General features: G+C 61.1%; 1 protein-coding gene across 1 annotated transcript; it reads left to right on the forward strand.

Moving 5' to 3' along the window:
• The first annotated feature begins 20,160 nt into the window (after window positions 1-20,160).
• TIMP1 (TIMP metallopeptidase inhibitor 1) lies at window positions 20,161-23,555 on the forward strand. The gene is made up of 5 exons (XM_065423042.1): window positions 20,161-20,287; window positions 21,414-21,505; window positions 22,022-22,142; window positions 22,785-22,906; window positions 23,343-23,555. Exons 1-5 carry the CDS (start codon window positions 20,161-20,163, stop codon window positions 23,553-23,555), a joined length of 675 nt encoding a protein of 224 aa, XP_065279114.1.
• Window positions 23,556-24,939: the final 1,384 nt, after the last annotated feature.

Genomic DNA, 24,939 nt, shown 5'->3' on the forward strand with positions numbered 1-24,939 from the left:
CTCTCCCCACCACTGGCGCACATCCGGGTCCATCCCTGAGCCCCGCCCGCCCAGCCACATCCGGCTCCTTATATAGCCTAGCCCCACCCGCCCCGGGAACATCCGGGTCCCTTCGATACCTGAGCCCAGCGCCCTGCTTGAGAACCCCCCTGAGCCCCGCCGCCGGGCGACATCCGGGTCCTTCAATAACTCCCCCCTCCCCCCCACCTCGAACGCCGGGGCGCGCCGCCCTCCCCTGCGCGCGAACCCGCGAACATCCGGGTCCTGCCCTCCCCGCGCGCCATGGTTACCATAACAACGCGGCCTGGTCTGCGCCGAGCCCCCGCCGAGCCCCAGACCCCCCCCGTAACACCCCGGCCGCGAGACCCCCCCCGTAACACCCCGGCCCCGCGAGACCCCCCCCCCCCGTAACATCCCGGCCCCGCGAGACCCCCCGTAACACCCCGGCCGCGAGACCCCCCCCGTAACACCCCGGCCCCGCGAGACCACCCCCGTAACACCCCGGCCCCACGAGACCCCCCCCCCGTAACACCCCGGCCCCACGAGACCCCCCCCCCGTAACACCCTGGCCCCACGAGACCTCCCCCGTAACACCCCGGCCCCACGAGACCTCCCCCGTAACACCCCGGCCCCGCGAGACCCCCCCCGTAACACCCCGGCCCCGCGAGACCCCCCCCCGTAACACCCTGGCCCCAAGAGATCCCCCCCCGTAACACCCCGGCCCCAAGAGATCCCCCCCCGTAACACCCCGGCCCCACGAGACCCCCCCCCGTAACACCCTGGCCCCACGAGACCCCCCGTAACACCCCGGCCCCAAGAGATCCCCCCGTAACACCCCGGCCGCGAGACCCCCCCCGTAACACCCCGGCCCCGCGAGACCCCCCCCGTAACACCCCGGCCCCGCGAGACCCGCCCCCGTAACACCCCAGCCTGTGACCCCCCCCGTAACACCCTGGCCGCAAGAGACCCCCCCCGTAACACCCCGGCCGTGAGACCCCCTGTAACAACCCGGCCCTGCGAGACCCCCCGTAACACCCCGGCCCCAAGAGACCCCCCCGTAACACCCCGGCCCCAAGAGACCCCCCCGTAACATCCCGGCCGTGAGACCCCCTGTAACACCCTGGCCCCGCGAGACCCCCCCATAACACCCCGGCCCCAAGAGACCCCCCCATAACACCCCGGCCCCGCGAGACCCCCGTAACACCCTGGCCCCAAGAGACCCTCCCCGTAACACCCCGGCCCCGCGAGACCCCCCCCGTAACACCCCGGCCCCGCGAGACCCCCCCCGTAACACCCCGGCCCCGCGAGACCCCCCGTAACACCCCAGCCCCGTGAGACCCCCCTGTAACGACCTGACCCCGAGAGACCCCCTGTAATGATCCAGCCCCGAGAGACTCGCCCTAACAAACGACTCGGCCCCGAGAGACCCCTGTAACAACCCGGCCCCGAGAGACCTGCCCTAATGACCCTCTCCCCCCCGTGCTGCCAAGAGACCCCCCGTAGCGACCCGGCCGCGAGAGACCCTACCATAACAAACCAGACTCCAGCACTCCTAAGAGACCCTACAATAACCCAGCACCTCCGTGGTCCAGCACAGCTTCCCCACGCATTTTTTGGCTTTCATCTCCCCGTGGTTATGATCTAGTCTGGCCCCCGTGTCGCACAGGCCGGAGAGCTTCCCCACGCCAATTCCCAGAGCAGATCTTGTCGAAAACAGCCCATCTTGACTGAAAAATGGCCAGTGACGAAGAATCCATCGTGCCCTCTTGGGGAATTGCCCCCACGGTTCATTACTCTCAGGGTAAAGAAATGGACGCCTTATTTCCAGGTGGAATTTGTTGAATTTCAACTTCCAGCCATTGGATCACGTGAGAACTTCCTCTGCTGGTCTGACGGGCCTGGTACCACGTATTTGTTCCCCCTGGTGGCACTTGTAGCCTGGAATTGAGTCACCCCTTCACCTCTTTGTTCAGCTAAATCAGTGATTCTCAAACGTTTGTACCGGTAACCCCTTTCCCACACCAAGCCTCTGAGTGCGACCACCCTTATAAATGAAAACCACTTTTTAATACACCTCTACCCCGATATAACGCTGTCCTCGGGAGCCAAAAAATCTTACCGCGTCATAGGGGAAACCGCGTTATATCGAACTTGCTTTGATCCACCGGAGTGCGCAGCCCCGCCCCCCCGGAGCGCTGCTTTACCGCGTTCTATCCGAATTCATGTTCTATCGGGGTAGAGGTGTATATTTAACACCATTATAAATGCTGGAGGCAAAGCAGAGTTTGGGGTGGAGGCTGACAGCTCGGGACCCCCCACATAATAACCTAACACCCCGCTGAGGGGTCCCCACCCCCAGTTTGAGCACCCCTGAGCTAAATAGACCAAGCTGCTGGTGTCTCACTCTCAGGCAGGGCCCTTCTCTGACCCCTCCCCGACCGATCAACATCCCATAGTCACCGACTCCGTGGGTGCTCCGGGGTTGGAGCACCCACAGGGAAAAACTGGTGGGTGCTCTGCACCCACCAGCAGCTCCCCTCCCCGCCCCAGCTCGCCTCCGCCTCCTCCCCTGAGCGCTCTGCGGCTCCGCTTCTCCCCCTAGCTCCCAGCACGAGGGAGAGGGGAGGAGGGGAAACGCGGCGCTCTCGGGGGAAGAGGCGGGGCCGGGGCAGGGATTTGGGGAAGGAGTTCAATAGGGGCAGGGAGGGGGCGGAGTTGGGGTGAGGACTTTGGGGAAGGGGTTGGAATGGGGGCAGGGGCGGAGCTGGGGGGTTGAGCATGGCGTCGGGAAAAGTTGGCGCCTATGCAACATCTTTCTTGAATTGCGGGTACCAGAACGGGACGCAGGATCCCAGCAGCGGCTGCACCAGTCCCAAAGCCAGAGGGAAAATCCCCTCCCCTCTCTGCTCCGACTTGAGATTCCCCTGTTTCTACATCCCGGGATCACATTAGGCTCCCGTTTGGTCCCAGTCCCACTGTGATCTGACGTTCCGCTGATTTTCCACCATGCCCCTCAAATCTTTTTCCGAGTTGTTGCTTCCCAGGAGAGAGTCCCCCAGCCTGTGAGTCTGGCCCTCGTCCTTTGTTCCTGGATGTCGATGCTGATAAATCGGGGAGGGGTCAGAGAAGAGCCGCGAGGATGATTAACGACTCTGCCTGAGAGCGAGAGATGCCAGCAGCTCAATCTGTTTAGCCGAACAAAGAGACGGCAAAGGGGTGATGACTCGATCCCAGCCTGTACGTACCAACCTGGGGAACAAATATTTATTAACAGGCTCTTCCGTCCAGCAGAGGAAGGTCGAACTTGATCCAATGTCTGGAAGTTGAAGCTGGACAAATTCCGCCTGGGAATAAGACGTTAATTTTTTACGATGAGAGTCATGAACCACCGGGTCGGTTTCCCAAGGGGCGCGGTGAATTCTCCATTTTTCAGTCCAGCTGGGCTGTTTCTCTACCAGATCAGCTCTAGGAATGATGTTGGGGACGGTCTCCGGCCCGTGTGATACAGACGAGATGAGCCCGGGGGCTCCTTGCGGCCTTGATCCTAGGGTTGCCTTTAGCCCAGTGGTTACGGTGCTCGGCCAGGACACGGGAAGGATTTGAACACGGGTATTTTAGCCAAGCGCCCTAATCTCTGAACTGGGGAATGTTCTCAGGCGGGTCCCTCCCCTGTTGGGTTAACTCATTCAACGTTAATTGGGCCGGTGATTCTGCAGCCCGGTGCTTAGGGGTGCCGGTAGCGATCCCTGTTCAAATCCCTTCTTCTCGGCAGACGGAGATGGGGGCTCTCCCCCGTGATGGATATGGGCTCTCACCAGGGGGCTGACAGCCAGAGGGGCGTCCCTCTCACCATTGAGTTTTGTGGAGCTCCGACACCTCCCGTCTGATCCAGGAGCCGGCAGGGCCGCTTGGGGCGCTGCCCAGGGCCATGGAGAGCGGTGAGATGCGCCCGCCAAGCTGGGCAAGCCGGAAAAGGCATTTCAAGGCATGTGGGAGACTTTAAAGGGCGGGGGAGAGGGGGAGGCTGAGCATCATGGGAAGCGGGCCAGCCCTCGGAGGCAGGGCGGTCCCGGCGCCTCCCCTTGTGGATGAGCAGGACCTGCTTGGAGCCCAGACTTAGGTGCTGAAAGCCACAAGAGGGGCAGGATTCTTGTGGGTGACATTCTGGGGCGCCCTAACTCGGGCTCTGTGGATCGCAGCGATTTTTCAAGGGGCCTAGAAGGGCAGCATCACAATGCCTAAGTCCCTTTGGGGGTCCAGGCCTAATATCCTGGAAAATGCTCCATCGCCCTCATTTGATATGAGTACCTCATCCTGCTTCTAGCCAAATATGGGACACACACGTTGACTGAATACGTCTGCCTTTTCTGTACCATTATTAACAATTTTTCCATCTCTATCTATGCTAGGGTCTATTTTGTTCCTGATAAGCTTAAAAAAATTCCACCTTATTGTCCTTAGCCAGCTATGCACTGTCTGCTCTTACCTTTAGCTTCCCTTATCAGTTTTCTACACTTCTAATTTATATTGATTACTAATTTATATCAATTACTATCTCGTATTTTTTCCCATTTTTTTATTTGTGGCTTTTTACATTTCAAACGGATGCCTTCATTTCCCCCACTGAAAGAGCATGGGCTTTTAGTCAAGTGTATCCACTTTCTTGATTTCTGGTATTGTGATTTTTGATCATCTGAGAAACTTTTCTTAGAAAACTCCCCATTTGCATTCATATTTTACCATCTAATTTTTTCCTCCGAGTCTATTTCACTCATAATTTTTCTTTCCATTAGGAAATAAGCCCATTCAAAGCACAGAGAAAAAAATACGTTACAGGTTGGGACGTCCTGTTTGCCCATATTGAATTATTTCATAATAATATAATGGGAGGTGGCGCATCTCAGCGCCAGGTGAGCCATGCCCATGCGGTGTTATGTGCGGTTGTTCCCCTGCTGCACTGCCCTAGAAATGGCTGCATCTCAGTGTCGGGCGAACCATCCCCGGGTGGCGTTATGTGCGGCTGTTCCCCAGCTGTCCCACCCCAGAGGTGGCTGCATCTCAGTGCTGGGAGAGCCATCCTCGTGTGTTGGAATGAAGGAGACGGAGTCAGAGACCTTTCAACACCTTTATGACCGTTCTATGCTGCATCCAGCGCCCCATGGGTCTCAGTTCCAGTGGGCGGCTGGGTCCAGGCTGAGGGAGATGACAGGGGGTGGGGGAGCAGGGGGGGAGGTCATAGTGCGCAGGGAGCTGTACCAGTCCTCGGGGGCACGGGGGGATGGCGGGGGGTGGGGGCACGGGAACTGGCCAGGGGGAGGCGGGAGCCCAGGGGGGTAGGAGACAGGGAAGCGGGGGAGATGGTGGTGGTGGGGGGCCAGGGTCGGGGTGTACTGGTACTGCCGGGGTGGGGGAGCGGGTACCGGCCCGACCGAGAGGCCCCGTGGAGGGCTGGGCTTCAGCAGGGCCCGTTCCTGCTTCCGCTGCTTGGCCCGGCGGTTCTGGAACCACACCTGGAAAGAGAGAAAGACGCCGTCCAGACCCAGCCGCACCACCCCACGGAGCCCCTCACCCAGGAGTGCGCCTGGCTGGGACCTCAGCGATGCCTCGCCCGGCGCTGAATGCAGCCACCTCTGGGGCGGGGCGGCTGGGGAACAGCCACACAGAACGCCCTGCGGTGCCCAGAACTGACTGCCAGGGAGACCCCCCCCCCGCCCCGCAGCCCTCCACCAAGTACCTGGATCCTGGCCTCGTTGAGCCGCGTGGCCCGGGCCAGCTCCTCGCGGACGTAGATGTCCGGATAATGGTTCTTGACGAAGGCGGCCTCCAGCTGCTCCAGCTGCTCCTGGGTGAAGCTGGTGCGGTGGCGCCGGCGCGTGGGGGTGGCGAAGTGCAGGGAAGGGGGAGCAGCCGGGGGTCCCCCCGCCAGGCCGGGCATCTCTGGGGCCTTCCTGAAGGGGGGGCTGATAATGTCTGGAGATGGTGGGGGGGTGTCAGGATCTCAGCCGGTGCCCCTCACTCCCGACCGCAGCCCCTGCTAGCCCAGCCCTGACCCCCCCAGTCCTGCCGGTGCCCCTCACTCCCGACCCGCAGCCCCCTGCTAGCCTAGTCCTGACCCCCCCAGCTCTGCCGGTGCCCCTCACTCCCGACCCGCAGCCCCTCCTAGCCCAGCCCTGGGCTCCCCCCAGCCCTCCCGGTGCTCCTCACCCCTGACCCGCAGCCCCGGATCCCCCAACCCAGCTCTGCCGCTACCCCTCAGCCCCGACCCGCAGCCCCTGCTAGCCCAGCCCTGGGCTCCCCCCAGCTCTGCCGGTGCCCCTCCCTCCCGACCCGCAGCCCCTGCTAGCCCGGCCCTGCCCCCCCAGCTCTGCCGGTGCCCCTCACTCCCGACCCGCAGCCCCTGCTAGCCCAGCCCAGCCCCCCGCTCTGCCGGTGCCCCTCACTCCCGACCCGCAGCCCCTGCTAGCCCACCTCCTATACTTTAAAAGGGGGGATATTTCTAACCTCTGTCCCTGCGTTGGCCTGCAATGCTCAGTGCCCCCGTGGCAGTGTGCTATGCCCCCTAGTGGCCCAGCAAGGGTAAAAGCCCTAATACCTCTGCCGCGGGGAGCGCTCCCCCTGCAGCTCAGTGCATGGAGGTCTGTGCCACTGGGGTGGCGCGTCGCAGGCTGTGGGGGGAACGTCTCTACGCCCCAACAAGGTCCCTTCTCGGCAGGTCGGTGGCAGCCTCTGAGAGTCCCCCCCCCGCCCCGCCGGGGACAGAGGCTGTTGTAATTCCCGGCTGTGATCCCCGGGATTAAGTGGGGGGAACTTGATCGCCCCTCCCCACCCGGCCCACCGAACCTGAGAGCGTGAGAATGCAGCGCCCCGGGGGACACAATGCACCCGGGAGGCTAATTAGTCTGGGACTGGGGGAGGGGAGCAGGGGGGGAATTTGAGCCCCGGAGAGTCTGTGCCAAGCAGTTTTCTCATTAACGTGTACATAGCCTGGGGCCTCGGACCTGGCTTCCAGCCCCCCCGGCCCCCGCTGTAACCACTAGACCCCACTCCCCCCCCCCCCCCGAGCCAGGGGGAGAACCCAGGAGTCCTGGCTCTCATCCCCCCCTTCCTGCTGTAACCACTAGACCCACTCCCCTCCCGCCCCAGAGCCAGGGGGAGAACCCAGGAGTCCTGGCTCTCATCCCCCCCTTCCTGCTGTGACCACTAGACCCCACTCCCCTTCCCCCCCCCCCGAGCCAGGGGGAGAACCCAGGAGTCCTGGCTCTCATCCCTCCCTTCCTGCTGTGACCACTAGACCCCACTCCCCTCCCCCCCCCAGAGCCAGGGGGAGAACCCAGGAGTCCTGGCTCCCAGCCCTCACCCTGGTTCTGCCTGGGGGAGCAGGAGTGGCAGGCCCCCTCCCTTGGACCCCACTCACGGTTCGAGCCGCCAGTCCCTGCCATGGCTCCAGAGGATGTGGGGTCAGTGCTGGGTGGCCGGGCTCAGCACCTGGGGACAGGGCGGCGTCGGAAGGAAGAGCCGACTAACAGCCTTGGGGGATAAGATAGGACCCAGGAGTCCTGGCTCCCAGCCACGCTCCCCCACTGTAACTACTAGACCCCCCTCCCTGAGCTGGGGAGAGAACCCAGGCGTCCTGGCTCCCAGCCCCTCCCCCCCGCTCTAACCACTAGACCCCGCTCCCCTCCCAGAGCCAGGGAGAGAACCCAGGAGTCCTGGCTCCCAGCCCCTCTGGCTGTAGAGAGGTTCCCCCATCTTTCTCCCTGAACCCCGACCCCCCTTTCCCCTCCTCTCTCTGCCCCCTCTCTAGAAGGGACTCGTCCCTGAAGGCTGGGGGGTCCCCACTCACCGGCCGTGGAGCTGACAGTTTGGGGGTACCCGTCACCTAACCCCGCACCCTTCCTCTTCCCTCCCCACGCTCCCTCCTCCTCGCCCTGCGCCCCCAGCCCAAACTTTTAAGTCGTCTCTGACTCCGCCCATCCCCTCTTGGGGACCATCCCCTCCTCAAGGCAGGTCCTGGCAGGGGTGAGGGTCAGGGCCAGAGAGGGGCCCCAGGTGCTGCGACCCCTAGACAGCAGGGGGGCAGCGGTTGGGGGTAGTTAGCTGTGTGTGTGTGTGTGTGTCCCCCTGCGCCCGCTGCTGGAGGGGATGGGCCCCACTCTGTGTGTGTGTCTGTGTGTTGTACCTGTGAAGAGAGGGGAGGGGAGGGGTCTGCACTGGGGGGGAGGTCAGTTAGTGGGGGAGAGGCTGGGGTGACCCAGTGGGGGGGTCATTGTGGGGAGGTCCATGGTGGGGGCGTGGCATTTGGGAGGCTCGGGGGAGGGGGGCTCTGTGTGTGGCAGCCCCCGTCCCCCCCCCCCCCCCCCCGGCCCGGCCCAGGTCTGGGATAAGGTTCCAGTAATCAGGGCTGCCCATTGTCAGTGTAAATCCACCGAGATTGGGAACAGCAGCAGAGACAAAACCAGCCACCTCCTGCCCCCCCCCGCCAGCTCTGCCACTGCCCCTCACTCCCGCCCCGCATCCCCTGCTAGCCCAGCCCTGCCCCGCCCCACCCCCCAGCTCTGCCGGTGCCCCTCACTCCCGCCCCACAGCCCTCTGCTAGCCCAGCCCTGCCCCGCCCCACCCCCCAGCTCTGCCAGTGCCCCTCACTCCCGACCCGCAGCCCCTGCTAGCCCAGCCCTGAGCAGTGCCTGGCACTAGGGGGCCCAGGGTGCGCACAGGTGTTGGATTTTTTTTTGATGGCCTTTCCCTGCAGGGCATGTAATGGGTGGGTTAGAGGTTGAGCAGTCTGCCCCCTTTCTGGCTGCCCTCAGCGTTGTATGGCATTGAGCAACCGCTGGCAAACAGGATTCCTGTTATCGCTGGAGCAAGCTCTGCCATGGAACCCAGGAGTCCTGCCCCCCCCCGCTCTAACCACTAGCTCCCACTCCCCTCCCAGAGCCAGGGAGAGAACCCAGGAGTCCGGGCTCCCAACACCCCACCTCCCGCTCTAACCCACTAGAACCCACTCCCCTCCCAGAGGTGGGAGAGAACCCAGGTGGCCGCTGTGTGTGTGTGTTTGTGTGTGTCCCTGCCGGCCCCTGCTCTCTGTGTGTGTGTGTGTTAGTGCAATAAGCTTGAAACACTGACACTTGTGTTCCCTACACAGCCAAGAGCTAATAGTCATTCCTCCATCAGCTCCAGGTCTCTGCTTCTGGGACAGGAGCTGAGTTTTAGATGTACAGCTACTGAGATGCAGCCACCTCTGGTGCAGGGTATCTGGGGAACGGCCACACATAACACCGCATGGGAATGGCTTTCCCGGCACTGAGATGCAGCCACCTCTGGGGCGAGGCAGCAGGGTGAGAGCAGCACAGCAAAGCCACAAAACTGGGACATGAACTGAAGGACTCTCCGTGTTTGGTTGAGTGAGGTTCCCGAAATAGGGATTCGGCCAAGCCAGCGGGGGTCAGAGACGGCCGTCGGTACCATTGTGAGCCTCTCGTCTGACCTCCTGCATCACACAGGCCAGAGACCTGCCCCGAATTAATTCCTGGTTGATCTAGGGCAGGACTCTCAGCAAAACCGCCCGTCCTGATTTAAACCTTGTCCGGACGGAGAATCCACCGCGCCCTGGGGAAGGGTCCTGAGGGTTCATTGCTCTCACGGGGAAAAACTTGCACCTTATTCCCAGGCTTTTGTCCAGCTTCAACTTCCAGCCGTGGGACGGGGTTCGACCTCCCGCCGCTGGACCGACGAGCCCCTTAGTAACGTTTCTTCCCCACGGTGATCGAAACACTCCGCCCCATCGGGACCCTTGGGCTACAGAGCCAGAGATCAGAGCCGGCGCCCCCTAGAGGGGACAGGCCCCGGCCCCATTCCCCACTCCCTGAACCAGCCAGTCCCCGCCCTGGGGCCAGATGGGAGCCGGCGTCCCCCTCAGAGGGGCCAAGCCCCGTGCCCCATTCCCTGCCCCCGGAGCCAGCCAGTCCCTGCCCTGGGGCTGGATGGGAGCCAGCGCCCCCTAGAGGGGACAGGACCCTGCCCCATTCCCCGCCCCCCTGAGCCAGCCAGTCCCTGCCCTGGGGCCGGATGGGAACTGGCGCCCCCCCCCCCCCGAGGGGATCGGCCCTGTGTCCCATTCCCCGCCCCAGGAGCCAGCCAGTCCCCACCTTGGGGCCGGATCAGGGCAGCGCCCCCTAGAGGGGACAGACCTCATGTCTCATTTTCTGCTCTCTCTCCTTGGCTCCCTGCTTTCCAATGGTCTAACGATTCTCTCTTATTTCCTTGCCAAGACCCCCAGGTTTGTTACAGCTCCAGCCCTGGGCTCACGCGCTTACAGCCGGAAACAAAACACCAGCCCCCTGCCAGCCCAGCCCTGGGCTGCCCCCTGCATCTCTGACCCACAACCCCCCGCTAGCCCACTCCTGTTTCCACCCCCTCCCCCAGCTCTGGGGGTGACCCTGCTTCACGGTATCAGGTATGCAGCGTAGTTGTAACCGGGTCAGTGCCAGGATCCTAGAGGGAGGTAAGATCTGTTCTTGGTGAGAGAGGCCGGCTTCCAGCCCTTCTGTAGGGCTCCCAGAGGGACCTAAACAAATTGGAGGATTGGGCCAAAAGAAACCTGATGAGGTTCAACAAGGACAAGTGCAGAGTCCTGCACTTAGGACGGACGAATCCCATGCACCGCTACAGGCTGGGGACCGAGTGGCTAAGCAGCAGTTCTGCAGAAAAGGACCTGGGGGTTACAGTGGACGAGAAGCTGGATATGAGTCAGCAGGTTGCCCTCGTTGCCAAGAAGGCCAATGGCATATTGGGCTGCATTAGTAGGAGCGTTGCCAGCAGATCGAGGGACCTGATCATTCCCCTCTATTCGGCACTGGTGAGGCCACATCTGGAATATTGCGTCCAGTTTTGGGCCCCCCACTACAGAAGGGATGTGGACAAATTGGAGAGAATCCAGTGGAGGGCAACGAAAATGATCAGGGGGCTGGGGCACATGACTTATGAGGAGAGGCTGAGGGAACTGGGGTTATTTAGTCTGCAGAAGAGAAGAATGAGGGGGGATTTGATAGCTGCTATCAACTACCTGAAGGGGGTTCCAAAGAGGATGGAACTCGGCTGTTCTCAGTGGTGGCAGATGACAGAACAAGGAGCAATGGTCTCAAGTTGCCGTGGGGGAGATCTAGGTTGGATATTAGGAAACACTATTTCCCTAGGAGGGTGGTGAAGCACTGGAATGGGTTCCCTACGGAGGTGGTGGAATCTCTTTCATTAGAGGTTTTTAAGGCCTGGCTTGACAAAGCCCTGGCTGGGATGATTTAGTTGGGGATTGGTCCTGCTTTGAGCAGAGGGTTGGACTTGATACCTCCTGAGGTCCCTTCCAACCAGGGTGACCAGATGTCCCGATTTTATAGGGACAGTCCCGATTTTTTGGGGTTTGTCTTATATAGGTGCCTATTACCCCCCACCCCCATCCTGATTTTTCACACTTGCTGTCTGGTCATCCTACTTCCAACCCTAATCTTCCATGAATCTATGATTCTACCGTGGGCCTCTGCTCCCCTCTAGTGGCTTTTTGATTTCCCATGCTCGGAAGGCCAAGAGGAAACATGAAATCCTACTTGACCTCTAGTGCCCCCGCTCTAACCTAGAGGGTCTCAAACTGGTGAGACGTGCCTGTTGAGAACCCAGGAGTCCTGGCTGCCAGCCCCCCGCACCAGGGCGAGGTGGCGCCATGCCTGGTACAGACGCAGGTCGGTGGTGGACGGGGTCATCCCCGCTGAGCTGCGCCCGGGGTAAGGCCCTTCCCCCCGGGGGTGGGGAGCGTCGCTGCTACAGCGCCCTGGCTGTGGTGTGGACGTACCCGGGGAAACTGGCCTGGTCCTGGGGGCTGCCAGCCCCTTAGTGCTGCCTGGGGTGGGGGGAGGGGCAGCACCCCCTCCCCCCACTGGTCATCGATGTCACACACACGGAGTTAACCCTGAACTCCGGCTTCCCCTCCCACTCCCCCCATAGTGCACCCAGGAAGCTGCCCACCCAGTTAGGGAATCACATGCAGAGAGAGAGAGAGAGAGAGAGTGTGTGTTTGTGTGTGTGTCCCTCCTTCCCCTGCTGGAGGAGACAAGCCCTGCACTCTGTGTGTGTGTCCCTGCGCTCTGTGTGTGTGTGTCCCTTTGCCCTCTGCTGGAGGGGACAAGCTCTGCACTCTCTGTGTGTGTCCCTGCGCTCTGTGTGTGTGTGTCCCTTCGCCCTCTGCTGGAGGGGACAAGCTCTGCACTCTCTGTGTGTGTCCCTGCGCTCTGTGTGTGTGTGTCCCTTCGCCCTCTGCTGGAGGGGACAAGCTCTGCACTCTCTGTGTGTGTCCCTGCGCTCTGTGTGTGTGTGTGTGTGTGTGTCCCTGCTTCCCCTGCTGGAGAAGACAATGTGTGTGTCCCTGCGCTGTGTGTGTGTGTGTGTGTGTGTGTGTCCCTGCTTCCCCTGCTGGAGGGGACGGGCCCTGCGCTCTGTGTGTGTCCCTGCGCCCCCTGCTGGAGGGGACACGCCCTGCGCTCTGTGTGTGTGTCCCTGCGCCCCCTGCTGGAGGGGACAAGCCCTGCGCTCTGTGTGTGTGTCCCTGCACCCCCTGCTGGAGGGGACACGCCCTGCGCTCTGTGTGTGTGTCCCTGCGCCCCGTGCTGGAGGGGACAAGCCCTGCGCTCTGTGTGTGTGTCCCTGCGCCCCCTGCTGGAGGGGACAAGCCCTGCGCTCTGTGTGTGTGTCCCTGCGCCCCCTGCTGGAGGGGACAAGCCCTGCGCTCTGTGTGTGTGTCCCTGCGCCCCCTGCTGGAGGGCGTGTGATGAAGTGGGAATTTTTCATCATATTTTGAATATTGTGCAATTGTTTCTGTCTGCTGTATAATTAATTTTGCTGGGTGTAAACTAATTAAGGTGGTGGGATATAATTGGTTATCTAATCATGTTACAGTATGTTAGGATTGGTTAGTTACATTTCAGTAAAATGATTGGTTAAGGTATGGCTAAGCAAAACTCAAGTTTTACTAGATAGTCTGCAGTCAATCAGGAAGTAAGGGGGGAATGGGAACAGGGAATGGGGAGGGGGAATTGGAATCATGTTTTGCTAAGGGGGGGAATGGGAACAGGAACAGGGACACAGGCCAGGCTCTGTGGTGTCAGAGCTGGGAAGGGGGACACTGAGGAAGGAAACTGGAATCATTGCTTGCTGGAAGTTCACCCCAATAAACATCGAATTGTTTGCACCTTTGGCCTTCGGGTATTGTTGCTCTGTTCATGCGAGAAGGACCCGGGAAGTGAGCGGGTGAAGGAATAAGCCCCCTAACACCAGGCTGCAACTTCCTTTTCTCTGTGGTAACGAAGGACTCGCTAGGCTGTGTCCAGACGTTGAATAAACCCTCCTGCTTTTACCACCGGCTGAGCGTCACTCCCGAGTCAGGGCGTTGGGGGGGCATTGCTCCCTTTGGGGGGGGACAAGTCTTCCCCAGGTGTCCAATCCAGCTAGACTCGCCGCAGGGGGCTCACGGGGTGAGGCAGGGGTGCCGACAGCTCGGAGGTTCGGTCCCATGGGGCTGGGAAGCCGAGGGGCTCGCCCCAGTGAGGGAGTGTGCCCCTAAGGGGCTGCCACGCTAAAGGGGACCTGTTCCAGAGCCGGGCGAGAGCACCGGGCCTGTGGATCCATGACACCTTCCCATCCATCCCTGCTCCCCATCCCTCCACCCACCCGTGGCTGCCCACTCATCCCCCCATCCAACCACCCCATTCTCCCAACAACCTCTGCCCACCATCCCCCATCCAACCATACCTGTCCACCCATCCCCCTCCCATCCATCCACCCAGTCATCCCTTCCCACCCACCCATCCAACCAACCAACCACACAACCATCCCAACAACCCATCCAACCACCCATCCTCCTCCCATCCATCCGACCACCCACACAACCATCCCTTCCCACCATCCTATAACCAACCATCCCAGCAACCCATCCAACCACCCATCCTCCTCCCATCCATTTCCACCCATCCATCCGACCAACCACACATCCATCCCTGCCCACCCGTCCTACAACCAACCATCCATCCCTGCTCCCCCTCCCTCCACCCACCCATGGCTGCCCACTCATCCCCCCCATCCAACCACCCCATTCTCCCAACAATCTCTGCCCAACCATCCCCCATCCAACCATACCTGTCAACCCATCCCCTCTCCCATCCATCCACCCAGTCATCCCTTCCCACCCACCCATCCAACCAACCAACCACACAACCATCCCAACAACCCATCCAACCACCCATCCTCCTCCCATCCATCCGACCAACCACACAACCATCCCTTCCCACCCATCCTATAACCAACCATCCCAACAACCCATCCAGCCACCTATGCACCCAAACATCCCTGCCCACCCATCTCACCCAGCTCCCCTCCAACCACCGACCCACCCATCCATACCTCCCCAAACACCCACCCATCCAAGCACCTATCCATCCCCGTCCACCAATCCAGCCTTCCAACCCCCACCCACCCCTTCCCAACCACGTATTTATGCACCCACCCAACCCCATCCACTCATCCATCCATCCATTCACCCAACCATCCCTACCCCCTCACCTATTTATAGATCTGTTCTGACCAAGGCTATGAAACAATGAACAAAGACTGAATTCCCGGCAGCCTTGTAAATATGTAGTTAGTAGATAAGGGAACTGCAGGCAGAGGGTGAACGTGTGAACAGCCAGTCACCTGTATGGGGATCGGTTCCCAGGAACTAAGGAACCGATCACAGAGTATGCAAAGGGATGTAGAACAGAGAGCATGGGCGGCAGCTGTGTGAGGATGTGTTTACCAGCTGGTGAATGAATTGGTATTTTGGGTGTGTGGTTGTGACAAATCTTTCATTTTGTTTACATAGTCCCCATTACTCCTACCAATATCCCTCTTAAGATTCCTAAATTTAACTCTATATGTTTCAGGGGTAATCTGAAAACTTCACAGAACAGTATCTTTAAATTTACAATATAGTCAAAAGCATCTTCGATGGGCATTCCATTGAATACATTTCGAGCTTTACCAGTTAATTTCGCAATCGGGGTAGGAACTCTCTTATCAGGGATTTCATGTATTACACGCAGCCTTTCAAAGGAAGTCAGATATTCAGCAATATCATCGTCCTCACTGTATGCAGGACATAAGTGTTCCCACTTGTGGATTTTTGGAGTGATGGGAGTTGGGGTCGGGGGGTTCTGCTTCTGCTTCTCTAGTAGGTCCAGTTGGTGTTTTCGCTCTCTCTTTCTTCCCTCTCATTCTCTTTTTCTCCCATGGCCCTTGTGTGTGCCGCTTCCTCCCTGGCTGCCTCTTTCTCTTTGATCTCCAGTTCTTTCAGTTGCAGTAATCTCTGGTGCTCCCTCTCCTTTTCTGCAGACCGAAGCCCCCAAAAGCTCCAACTTCGCCATCGCTTCTCCGCTTTCACTCATTTTCCTGCTTTCCTGTTCTTACTCCCCTTTCCCGAAAGAAGCAAACAGAAAATAACAAAACCGTGACCTCCTCCTGACTGTCCTTAGCCACCGCACTTAAGACTCACTTAAAATCACAACTATCAGTGCTTAAAGGGTGACCTTCACTTGGAGTAACAAGCCGTACATACACCCTGCTCGCTGCGCCACTGTGACGTTCTCCTCTGATGTTATCTGGACCGGAGATCTGCTAGGCCTCTCCAAACCTTGACTCTGGGAGCCACCCGTACCCTGCTCTGCTGTGAGAACCCCCACTCCGGGGCTGTTCACGCACAGCCTCTGGTATGTGAGCTGCTCCTAGCTACTTGCAATCGAATGACACTAGCCAATATCTCCAGTCCCAGACACAACCCTAGGAACCTCCGTCTTGCAGTGCCCAGTTACACCAATTTAACAAAGAAATTGATATGTATCAGGCTTGTTATCCCAAGGGGAGCCCCTCACACACTTCAAACCAAACGCACGGCTTCTGGTAGAATAAACAAACACATTTATTAACTATACGGAGAGATTTTAAGTGATTATAAGTCAAAGCACCACAAGTCAGATTTGGTCAAATGAAATAAAAGCAAAACGCATTCTCAGCTGATCTTAACACTTTCAGCGCCCTTACAAACTGAGATGCTTCTCACCGCAGGCTGGCTGGTTGCTCTTCAGCCAGGCTCTCCCCTTTGATCAGCGCTTCAGTCGCTGGGTGGTGGTGTCTGTAGATGTAGGAGGAAGAGGGAGGAAAAGCCTGGCAAACGTCTCTCCCTTTTATCATGTCCTTTCTTCCCTCATGGCTTCCCCCCACCCCCCCTTCAGAGTCAGGTGGGCATGACTGAGTCTCTCCAGGCAAGGTTGAGCAATTCCCCTGCTGTGGCTTCATGCAGGTGAGTCATCGCATTGTAGCTCCCTTGCTGGACAATGGCTGTTGATGGGTCGTTTGACACCCCGCCTGGGCATTGGTTACTTTCCTTGCTGTTGCCTCTGGGGAGCTAATATCTGTCTGATTCCCCAACTTACAGCATGTTTTAGTGACCACCATACAACACAATTCTCATAACTTCATATGTATTACTGATACACATAGATGGATAGAGAAATGACTCCGCAGATCATAACCTTTCCCCTGATACCTTACAAGGCCTGCTTTATACGCAAGATCACGATTATATGAAAATGAGGAACATGGGGGTCACAGCACGTTCCCCCCGAGGTAGAGAATGTCACAGTGGTTCACCCTGGACCCACCCCCTGAGCCTGTCCCTCAGCATCAGGGCCTGGATGCCAGGAGAGGAACCTCCATGAAGAGCTTGGCGTTGAGTTGAGTTCTTGGGAACTGCGTGGATAAGGTCCCAACATCATCCACCCAACCATCCATGTCTTCATCCATCCGTCCATGCAACCACCCAATCATCCATCCCTGCCCCCCATCCCCCAACTACCCGTCCACCCTCCATTCCTGTCTCCCACCCAGCCAGATACTCCGTGGAGAGCGCAATATAAAAACATCGATAGACTGGAATAGGATCATAGAAATGTTGGGCTAGAAGGGACCTAAGAGGTCACCAAATCCAGCCCCCTGTGCGGAGGCAGGACCAAGTCAACCTAGATCAGCCCTGACAGGTGTTTGTCCAACCTCTTCCTAAAACCCTCCAATGACGGGGTCCCCCAGCCCCCTTGGGAGCTGATTCCGGAGCCCAATGACCCTGAGAGTTACAATTTTTTCCCCAATATCTAACCTCCATCCCGCTGGCTGCAGATTCAGCCCTTTACTTCGCATCCTTCCCTCAGCGGACACGGAGAACAATTGACCAGCGTCCTCTTTAGAACAGCCCGTGAGGTAGCTAAAGACTGTTCTCAGGTCCCCCCTCAGTCTCCTTCTCTCCAGACCAAACGTGCCCCGTTTCTTTTAACCGTCCCTCCTAGGTCGGGTTTTCTAAACCTTCGATCCTTTTGGTTGCTCTGCTCTGGACTCTCTCCAATTTGTTCACAACTTTCCTAATGCGGGAGGCGCCCAGAGCCGGACACAGTCCTCCCCCTGGGGCCCCCCCAGTGCCGACCCGGGCAGGACCACGACTTCCCATGTCTCACATGCGACCCCCCCCCCCGTTAACACACCCAGAATGAGATTAGCCTCCCCCCCAGCCGCGTCCCGTTGTAGACTCCTATTCCACTCGGGATCCGCTCGAACCCCCAGATCCTTTTCAGCCGTGCGACCGCCTAGTCCCCACTTTGTAGCAGTGCATCAGATATTTTTCTTCCTTCCTCCCCCCCACAGCCACATGGGGCCTCCCACACACAATCCCATCCTCACAGCTCCAGCCCTGGCCTCTCCCAGCAGGGGACGCTGTGGGGAGCAGGGCAGGGCACTGGGGGGGAGGGCTAAACCCATTCTGGCATGCACAGGGCAGAGGCGCCCCTCGCTCCCGATCCGCAGCCCCCTGCTAGCCCGGCCCTGGGTTCATGCTCAAGGCAAGTAACGGTGTCCTGGCCAAAGGGGCAGGTTTCACCAGATCTTGCAGCAGAACCTCTTCCACCTTGTAGCCCCGCACCCAGGTTGTATCATGAGAAAAGAACCCAGGAGTCCTGGCTCCCAGCCCTCCCGACGCCCCCAGCTTTGACCCACTCAGCATCCCCCCAGCTCACCGTCCTCCTCCTCCAGGGCCTGCCCGTTGATGGACTCGCACTGGGGCCAGGGTTTGCCCCAGAAGCTGACGTTCACCGGCCTGGTGGTCCCCACTCCCTGGGTCACCATCCTGCGTGGGAGGGGAGAGATCAGCTCCGGGCCCAGACCCCTCCCACGGGCCTCTGGATCAGACCCAGTGGCCCCTCCAGCCCGGTATCCCGCCTGCCCCACCTCGGACACTCACGTTTGCACCAAAACACGTTGTAGCAGCTGCAGATATGGATAGTACTGCCCTCACAGCGCTTCCCATCGGGGCTGCGCCCCTTGTACTCCCGCGTCCGCCTCTGCTGCCCCACGATCTCCCGGCAGCTGATGCTCCCGGTGTAACCCGGACGGGTGCAAGTGGACCACTCCCCCCACTCCGACCAGCGCCCGTCCACTGCGGGGGAGAGACGAGGAGACCCCCAGAGACAGCAGAGTATGACTGTGGGTCCTCCCACCCACCCACCCATCTACCCACCATTGATACATCATCCATCCATCCACCCATTGACCCATCCATCCAGCTACCCACCATTGATCCATCCATCCACTGACCCACTCATCCATCCATTGACCCATCCATCCATCTACTCACCAATGACACACCATCCACCTACCCACCACAGACCCACCCAAGCCTCCATCCACCCTCTGACCCCACCCATTGACTCACCCAACCATCTATCCATCCACTCACCCATTGACCCATTCATTGACCAGTCCATCCATTTACCCACACTCCCATCCATCCGCCCAACTCCCACCCATCCACACTCCCTCCCCAGAACTCATTTATGCACCCACCCAGCCATTCCACCACCCACCCCATCTACATCCATCCCCCTTCCACCCACCCAACCATTCCTATCCATCCGTCCAGCCACCCAACCAGCCATCCCCCTTCCTCACTGCAACCCACCTCTTAATCCTTCTGTCCAAGCACCCAACAATCCGTGCTCCCCACCCCCCATCCCTTACCACCCACCCATGTATGCACCCACCCAACCCCATCCACCTATCCACTAATCCATCCATCCATCCCTGCCCGGCCCCACACATCCCCCCATCCATCCATTTATCCATCCATTCTCTCATGACTCCATCCATTGCCCCCCAACCACCCCGTGCAGCATGCTTGCCCCCCACCTATCCCCTAGAGCACGGCGACCCACTGAGCCCCCCCTGCCCACAGCAGAGGCCCCCCACCCCCTGCATCACAGTCCCTGCTCTGCCCCATGCGGCCCCCCTCCCTTGGGTTTCCACCCCTCTCCTCCCCGACTTGCTGCTGGCGCTGAGTGACCAGAAATTTCCCCCACCCCCAGGGAGGGGTGCTGGGGTGTGTGTCCCCCCTGCACCGAGCAAGAGACGTCAGAGAATAATTAACACACCCCCCCACCGCTGACATCACCTCTTTTCCTCCTGTCCAGCCTGGCAGGTGTGTGTGGGGGGAGGGGAAAGGTGTGGTGCCGCTTATATACGAGCCAGTGGGACTGAACCTCACACCGAGCACGACGAGATTCCAGCCCTCGCCTGCCCCATGGTCTCAGGTAGGAGAGAGGAGCCCCCCTGCCGCCCCCCTCCACCGGGCCCCCTGCTGTCCCCTCCACTGGGCCCCCCTGGCTCCCATGCCAGGCCCCCCCCCCCCCCATCTTCTAACTTGCCCTTATTTTCTGGCAGAGAAATACCCCCCCCCCCCCACTGCTGTACCGGTGCCCCTCACTCCTGACCCGCAGCCCCTGCTACCCCAGCCCTGGGCTCCCCCCAGCTCTGCCGGTGCCCCTCACTCCCGACCCGCAGCCCCTTGCCAGCCCAGGCCTGGGTTTTCCCCATCTCCAGGCCCAGTTCATGCCAGAGAGGGGACTGCTGGGAGAGGCCGGGGATGGAGTAGTGGGGAGGGAGCCCCCCCATAGCACCCCCTATTGAGAGAGGCCAGGCTGGGGTGATTCTGGGCATGTCTCCATCTCTCGGCTCTGTCCCACCCTCAGGCCCCTCGATCCCAGCGTCACCATGAGCCCTGTCGCCTCAAGCCGGCTGCTGGCGGGAGCCATCCTGCTCCTAGTGCTGGGGGACCCCACGGATGCCTGCACCTGCGCCCCCCAGCACCCCCAGACGGCGTTCTGCCAGGCCGATGTCGGTGAGTGACCCCTGCCCCCACCCTGCCCCCCAGCACCCCTCTGAGCCCCACCCTGCCCCCCTGCACTCCCAGACGGCGTTCTGCCAGGCCGACATCGGTGAGTGACCCCTGCCCCCACCCTGCCCCCAGCACCCCCAGACGGCGTTCTGCCAGGCCGACGTCGGTGAGTGACCCCTGCCCCCACCCTGCCCCCCAGCACCCCTCTGAGCCCCACCCTGCCCCCCTGCACCCCCCAGACAGCGTTCTGCCAGGCCGACGTCGGTGAGAGACCCCTGCCCCCACCCCCTGCCCCAGCACCCCTCTAAACCCCCACCCTGCCCCCCAGCACCCCCAGACGGTGTTCTGCCAGGCTGATGTCGGTGAGTGACCCCTGCCCCCCACCCCCTGCCCCCCCAGCACCCCTCTGAGCCCCCACCCTGCCCCCAGCACTCCCCTATGAGCCCCCCCACCCTGTCCCCCAGCACCCCAAGATGCCGTTCTGCCAGGCCGACGTAGGTGAGTGACCCCCCAATGCCCCACCCCCCAGCACAGTTCCCCCGTAATTTTTGCAACTCCCCCGAACACCCATAAGTTCTTGTGCCCCACCCCCAGAGCTATAAACGCCATCTCCCAGCTGATACGTCCTGCCCCCCCCCCCCCCTGCACCTGTCAACCAGGAGTGCTCCCCCTGCCCTTGTGTGCCCCAGCGTCAGCATAGCTATTACTCGCTGGAGCGGCTCCGAGCTGATTCTGGGGTCACGGCTCCAGCCCCAACGCCCCACAGAGTGAATGAGTGAGTGTGTGGGTGGGAGGGAATCCTCCTCCCTCCGAGGCGTGGAAGAACCCATGAGTCCTGAATCCCAGACCCAAGGCGATCAGACAGCAAATGTGAAAAATCGGGACAGGGGGTGGGGGGGTAATAGGAGCCTATATAAGAAAAAGACCCAAAAATCGGGACTGTCCCTATAAACTCAGGACGTCTGGTCACCCTAGCACAGGGGGACCCTGGAGTCCGGGAGGGAGGGAGGGATTCCCCCTGTTGTCTGGGTCATATCAGAGTCGACTCTGGTGGTTCGAGATGCCTGGGGGCTGCCGGTGGGCTTGGGGCCTGTGGGGGTGCCCTGACCCCTGTCTCTTTGCCGCGCAGTAATTCGGGGCAAGTTCGTGGGGGTCACTCCGCTGAGCCCCAGCAGCAAGGAGTTCCAGTCCTGGATTCGCTACGAGATCAACGTCACGAAGGTACCTGCCCCCCCAAACACCCCCCTGCTCCCCACAGCCAGCCCCCGCCAACCCCCCCACTCCCCCTGCCCCGCTCTCCACAGCGCCCCCTGCTGGTGCAGGCCAGGACTGGGGTAGCCAGGAGCTCCCCCCACAGCCAGCCCCCCTGCCCCGCTCCCCACAGCGCCCCCTGCTGGTCCAGGCCAGGACTGGGGTAGCCAGGAGCTCCCCCCACAGCCAGCCCCCCTGCCCCGCTCCCCACAGCGCCCCCTGCTGGTCCAGGCCAGGACTGGGGTAGCCAGGAGCTCCCCCCACAGCCAGCCCCCCTGCCCTGCTCCCCACAGCGCCCCCTGCTGGTGCAGGCCAGGACTGGGGTAGCCAGGAGCTCCCCCCACAGCCAGCCCCCTGCCCCGCTCCCCACAGCGCCCCCTGCTGGTCCAGGCCAGGACTGGGGTAGCCAGGAGCTCCCCCCACAGCCAGCCCCCTGCCCCGCTCCCCACAGCGCCCCCTGCTGCTCTGACGCGCGTCTCCCCGCAGACCTACAAGGGGATCAGGTCACTGGGGGACGTGCTCTTCATCGACTCCTGGGAGGAGGAGAGCCTCTGTGGGTACCGACACCCGGCGCCCCTGGACGGGAAGGAGGAGTACCTCATCATGGGTAAGGCACCCCAGCACCCCGACTCCACCTGGGGCAGCCCCCCACCCCGGGGACTTCCCAATACCCCCCAGGGCCCCTCGACACCAGCCCCCTCCTGGGGTAATTCCCCTCCCCCTCTAAGAGACCCCACCCCCAAGGCAGCGAAGTCCTCCGGACTTCCTTAATCTGGAGTGACTCCCAGCCAGCCATGTGAACGCAGAGGTTTGTCCCCCTGCCCTTCCCCCAAGCCCCCCCGTACATCTTTTCTGCTGAGCGTCCCCCCCCACTCACCCTGGAGATGGCCCCCTCCCCATTCAGCCTCCCCCCCGGGTACGGCCCCCCCAAGACACAGCACTCCCCGCCCAGTGGTCCTGTGGGGAGGGGGGGGGCGGTGCAGTGCTATGGGGCGCTCTAGGAGTCTTTAGAGGGCTCTGTGGGTCCGTGTGGGGCTCTGGGGAGGGGTTCTGGGGGCTCTGTGGGGGGTGGATGTGGGTCTGTGTGGCTCTGTGGGATTGGGTGACTCTGGATTTGTGGGGGACACTGGGGGGGCTACAGGATCTGGGGGCTTTGTGGGGGGCTAGAGGAGGCTCTGGGGGTCACTGGGGGGGCTTTTGATCACTATGGGGTGTGATGCCAGCCACTCCCTCTGCCCTCTCCCCCCAGCCAAGTGGCAGGGCAAGCCCCTGATTATCTCATTGTGCTCCTTCGTGCGCCCCTGGGGGAGCGTCCCCCCCAGCCAGCGCCGTGGGGTCAGCCAGGCCTACAGAGAAGGCTGCACCTGTGAGGTGAGTTCTTGTGGGATGGGAGGCCTGGGGAGCAGGGGCTGGGAGATGGGGGGCGAGGGGTCTGGGAGATGGGGGCGGGAGGCCTGGGGGGCAGGGGCTGGGAGATGGGGGCTTGGAGGGCTGGGGGTGTCCCTAACCCCACCTCCTTCCCCCCCAGGTGATGCCTTGTAACATCAGGCCTGGTGGGGGGGCAGAAGTGGGGCTTGGAGGTGCCGGGTCAATGGCGGATGGGCATGTCCCAGGGTGCCCCTCTGCGGGTGGGTGGGGAAATTTATGCAGAGTGGGCGGGTCTCTTTCTAACTCCATCCACTCTTCCCCCCCCCACAACCATTCCCAGCACACAAGTGGGGGGATGGGGTTCAGGGGGCAAGGTCTATGCGATAAGGGCGGGGTCTGTGGGTGGGCGTGGCTCTCTCTAACCCCACCCCCTCCCCAGGTGGTGCCGTGTCACTCCATGCCATGCGAGCTGTCGGGCGACGCCCAGTGCCCCTGGACTGACGGGCTGGAGGACTGGAATTGGCAGGGGCCCCAGGCCGAGCGCCAGGCCTGCCTGCCCCACGCCAGCCAGACCCTCGAGGACAGATTCTGCGCCTGGGAGACCCTTGAGGACAGCTTCTCCGAGGCCACAGCCAACTCCCCCAGACTGTGACCCCCCAAAATACCCCCTGACCCCCAGCCTAACCCCCAGAACTGTCACCCCGTCCCCCTTTGTTCCCCCACCCCAGCTCGGGCTCGGTTAAAATGATTTTGCTGAGTTTGATTCTTAAATAAATAAATTGCTGGAACCCAGATCTGCGCTGTCGTCTGCTGGCCCAGGGCTGGGGGGTGTGAGAACCCCTTGCACTGAGCCCCAGCTCGAGCTGCCCCCGGCACATACCCCAGAGCACCCCCAGGCACCAATCCCTGGCTGCTCCCCTGTGCCCCAATCCACTGCACCCCCAGGAGCCGAGTTCTCTATGTACAACTCCTGAGATGCAGCCACCTCTGGGGCAGGGCAGCTGCAAACAGACAAACATAACATTACATGGGAATGGCTCGCCCGGCACTGAGATGCAGCCACCTCTGGGGCGGGGTGGCTGAGGAATGGGTGCACATAACACAAAACACCAGCCCCTTGCCAGCCCAGGTCTGGGCTCCCCTCCCCACGTGCTGCTGGTGCCCCTCACTCCTGAGGCCCAATGCCCCTGCCAGAGAGCTAGGAGGGAACCCAGGAGTCCCGGCTCCCAGTCCCCTTGCTCTAATCACTAGACCCCACTCCCCTCCCAGAGCCGGGGAGAGAACCCAGGAGTCCTGGCTGTGTGCAGATGGGGGGTTGGCTCTACCGGCTCCAGGCCGGGGCACGCTGTGATGTCATAGTGGGTCTCCACGGGGATGTTCTAGAACCCAGGGCGGCTGGGACACATCAGAGCAAGGGGCGGGTGTGCGGCTTGGGGGTCACTGGGGTGCTGCAGGGCCTGTAAGCGCCCCACAGAACTGCTGCCCCCGGGGGACCCGCTCAGCATCGCCTTCCCGCCGGGGAAACAGAGGCATGGAACGGCTTGGGGACAAGTGCCTTAGACTGGGGGGGCTGGGAGCCAGGACTCCTGGGTTCTATTCTGGCTCCAGCAGGAGAGGCGGGGGGGTGTGTCTAGTGGTTAGAGTGGGGGAGGGGGAGGGGTTCTAGGAGCCAGGGCTCCTGGGTTCTCTGGGAGGGGAGTGGGGTCTAGTGGGGAGAGCTGGGAGCCAGGACTCCTGGGTTCTCTCCCTGGCTCTGGGAGGGGAGTGGGGGCTAGTGGTTAGAGCAGGGAGGGGCTGAGAGCCAGGACTCCTGGGTTCTCTCCCCGGTTCTGGGAGGGGAGAGGGGATTGATGGTGGGTTAGAGCAGGGGGGCCTGGGAGCCAGGACTCCTGGGTTCTTTGCCCGCTCTATGCGGGAGGCCAGTGTCACACTTCTCCCCTTCGCCCTGCCTCCGCCCCCTCGCCTCTCTATCCCCCCGCAGGTGGCACGGAGGGTGTGGGGCCCCGAACCCGGCACCCTCGCCCCGGCTTGTGGCC

This window comes from Emys orbicularis, assembly GCF_028017835.1.
Source record: "Emys orbicularis isolate rEmyOrb1 chromosome 21 unlocalized genomic scaffold, rEmyOrb1.hap1 SUPER_21_unloc_1, whole genome shotgun sequence".
Taxonomy (NCBI): Eukaryota; Metazoa; Chordata; order Testudines; family Emydidae; genus Emys; species Emys orbicularis.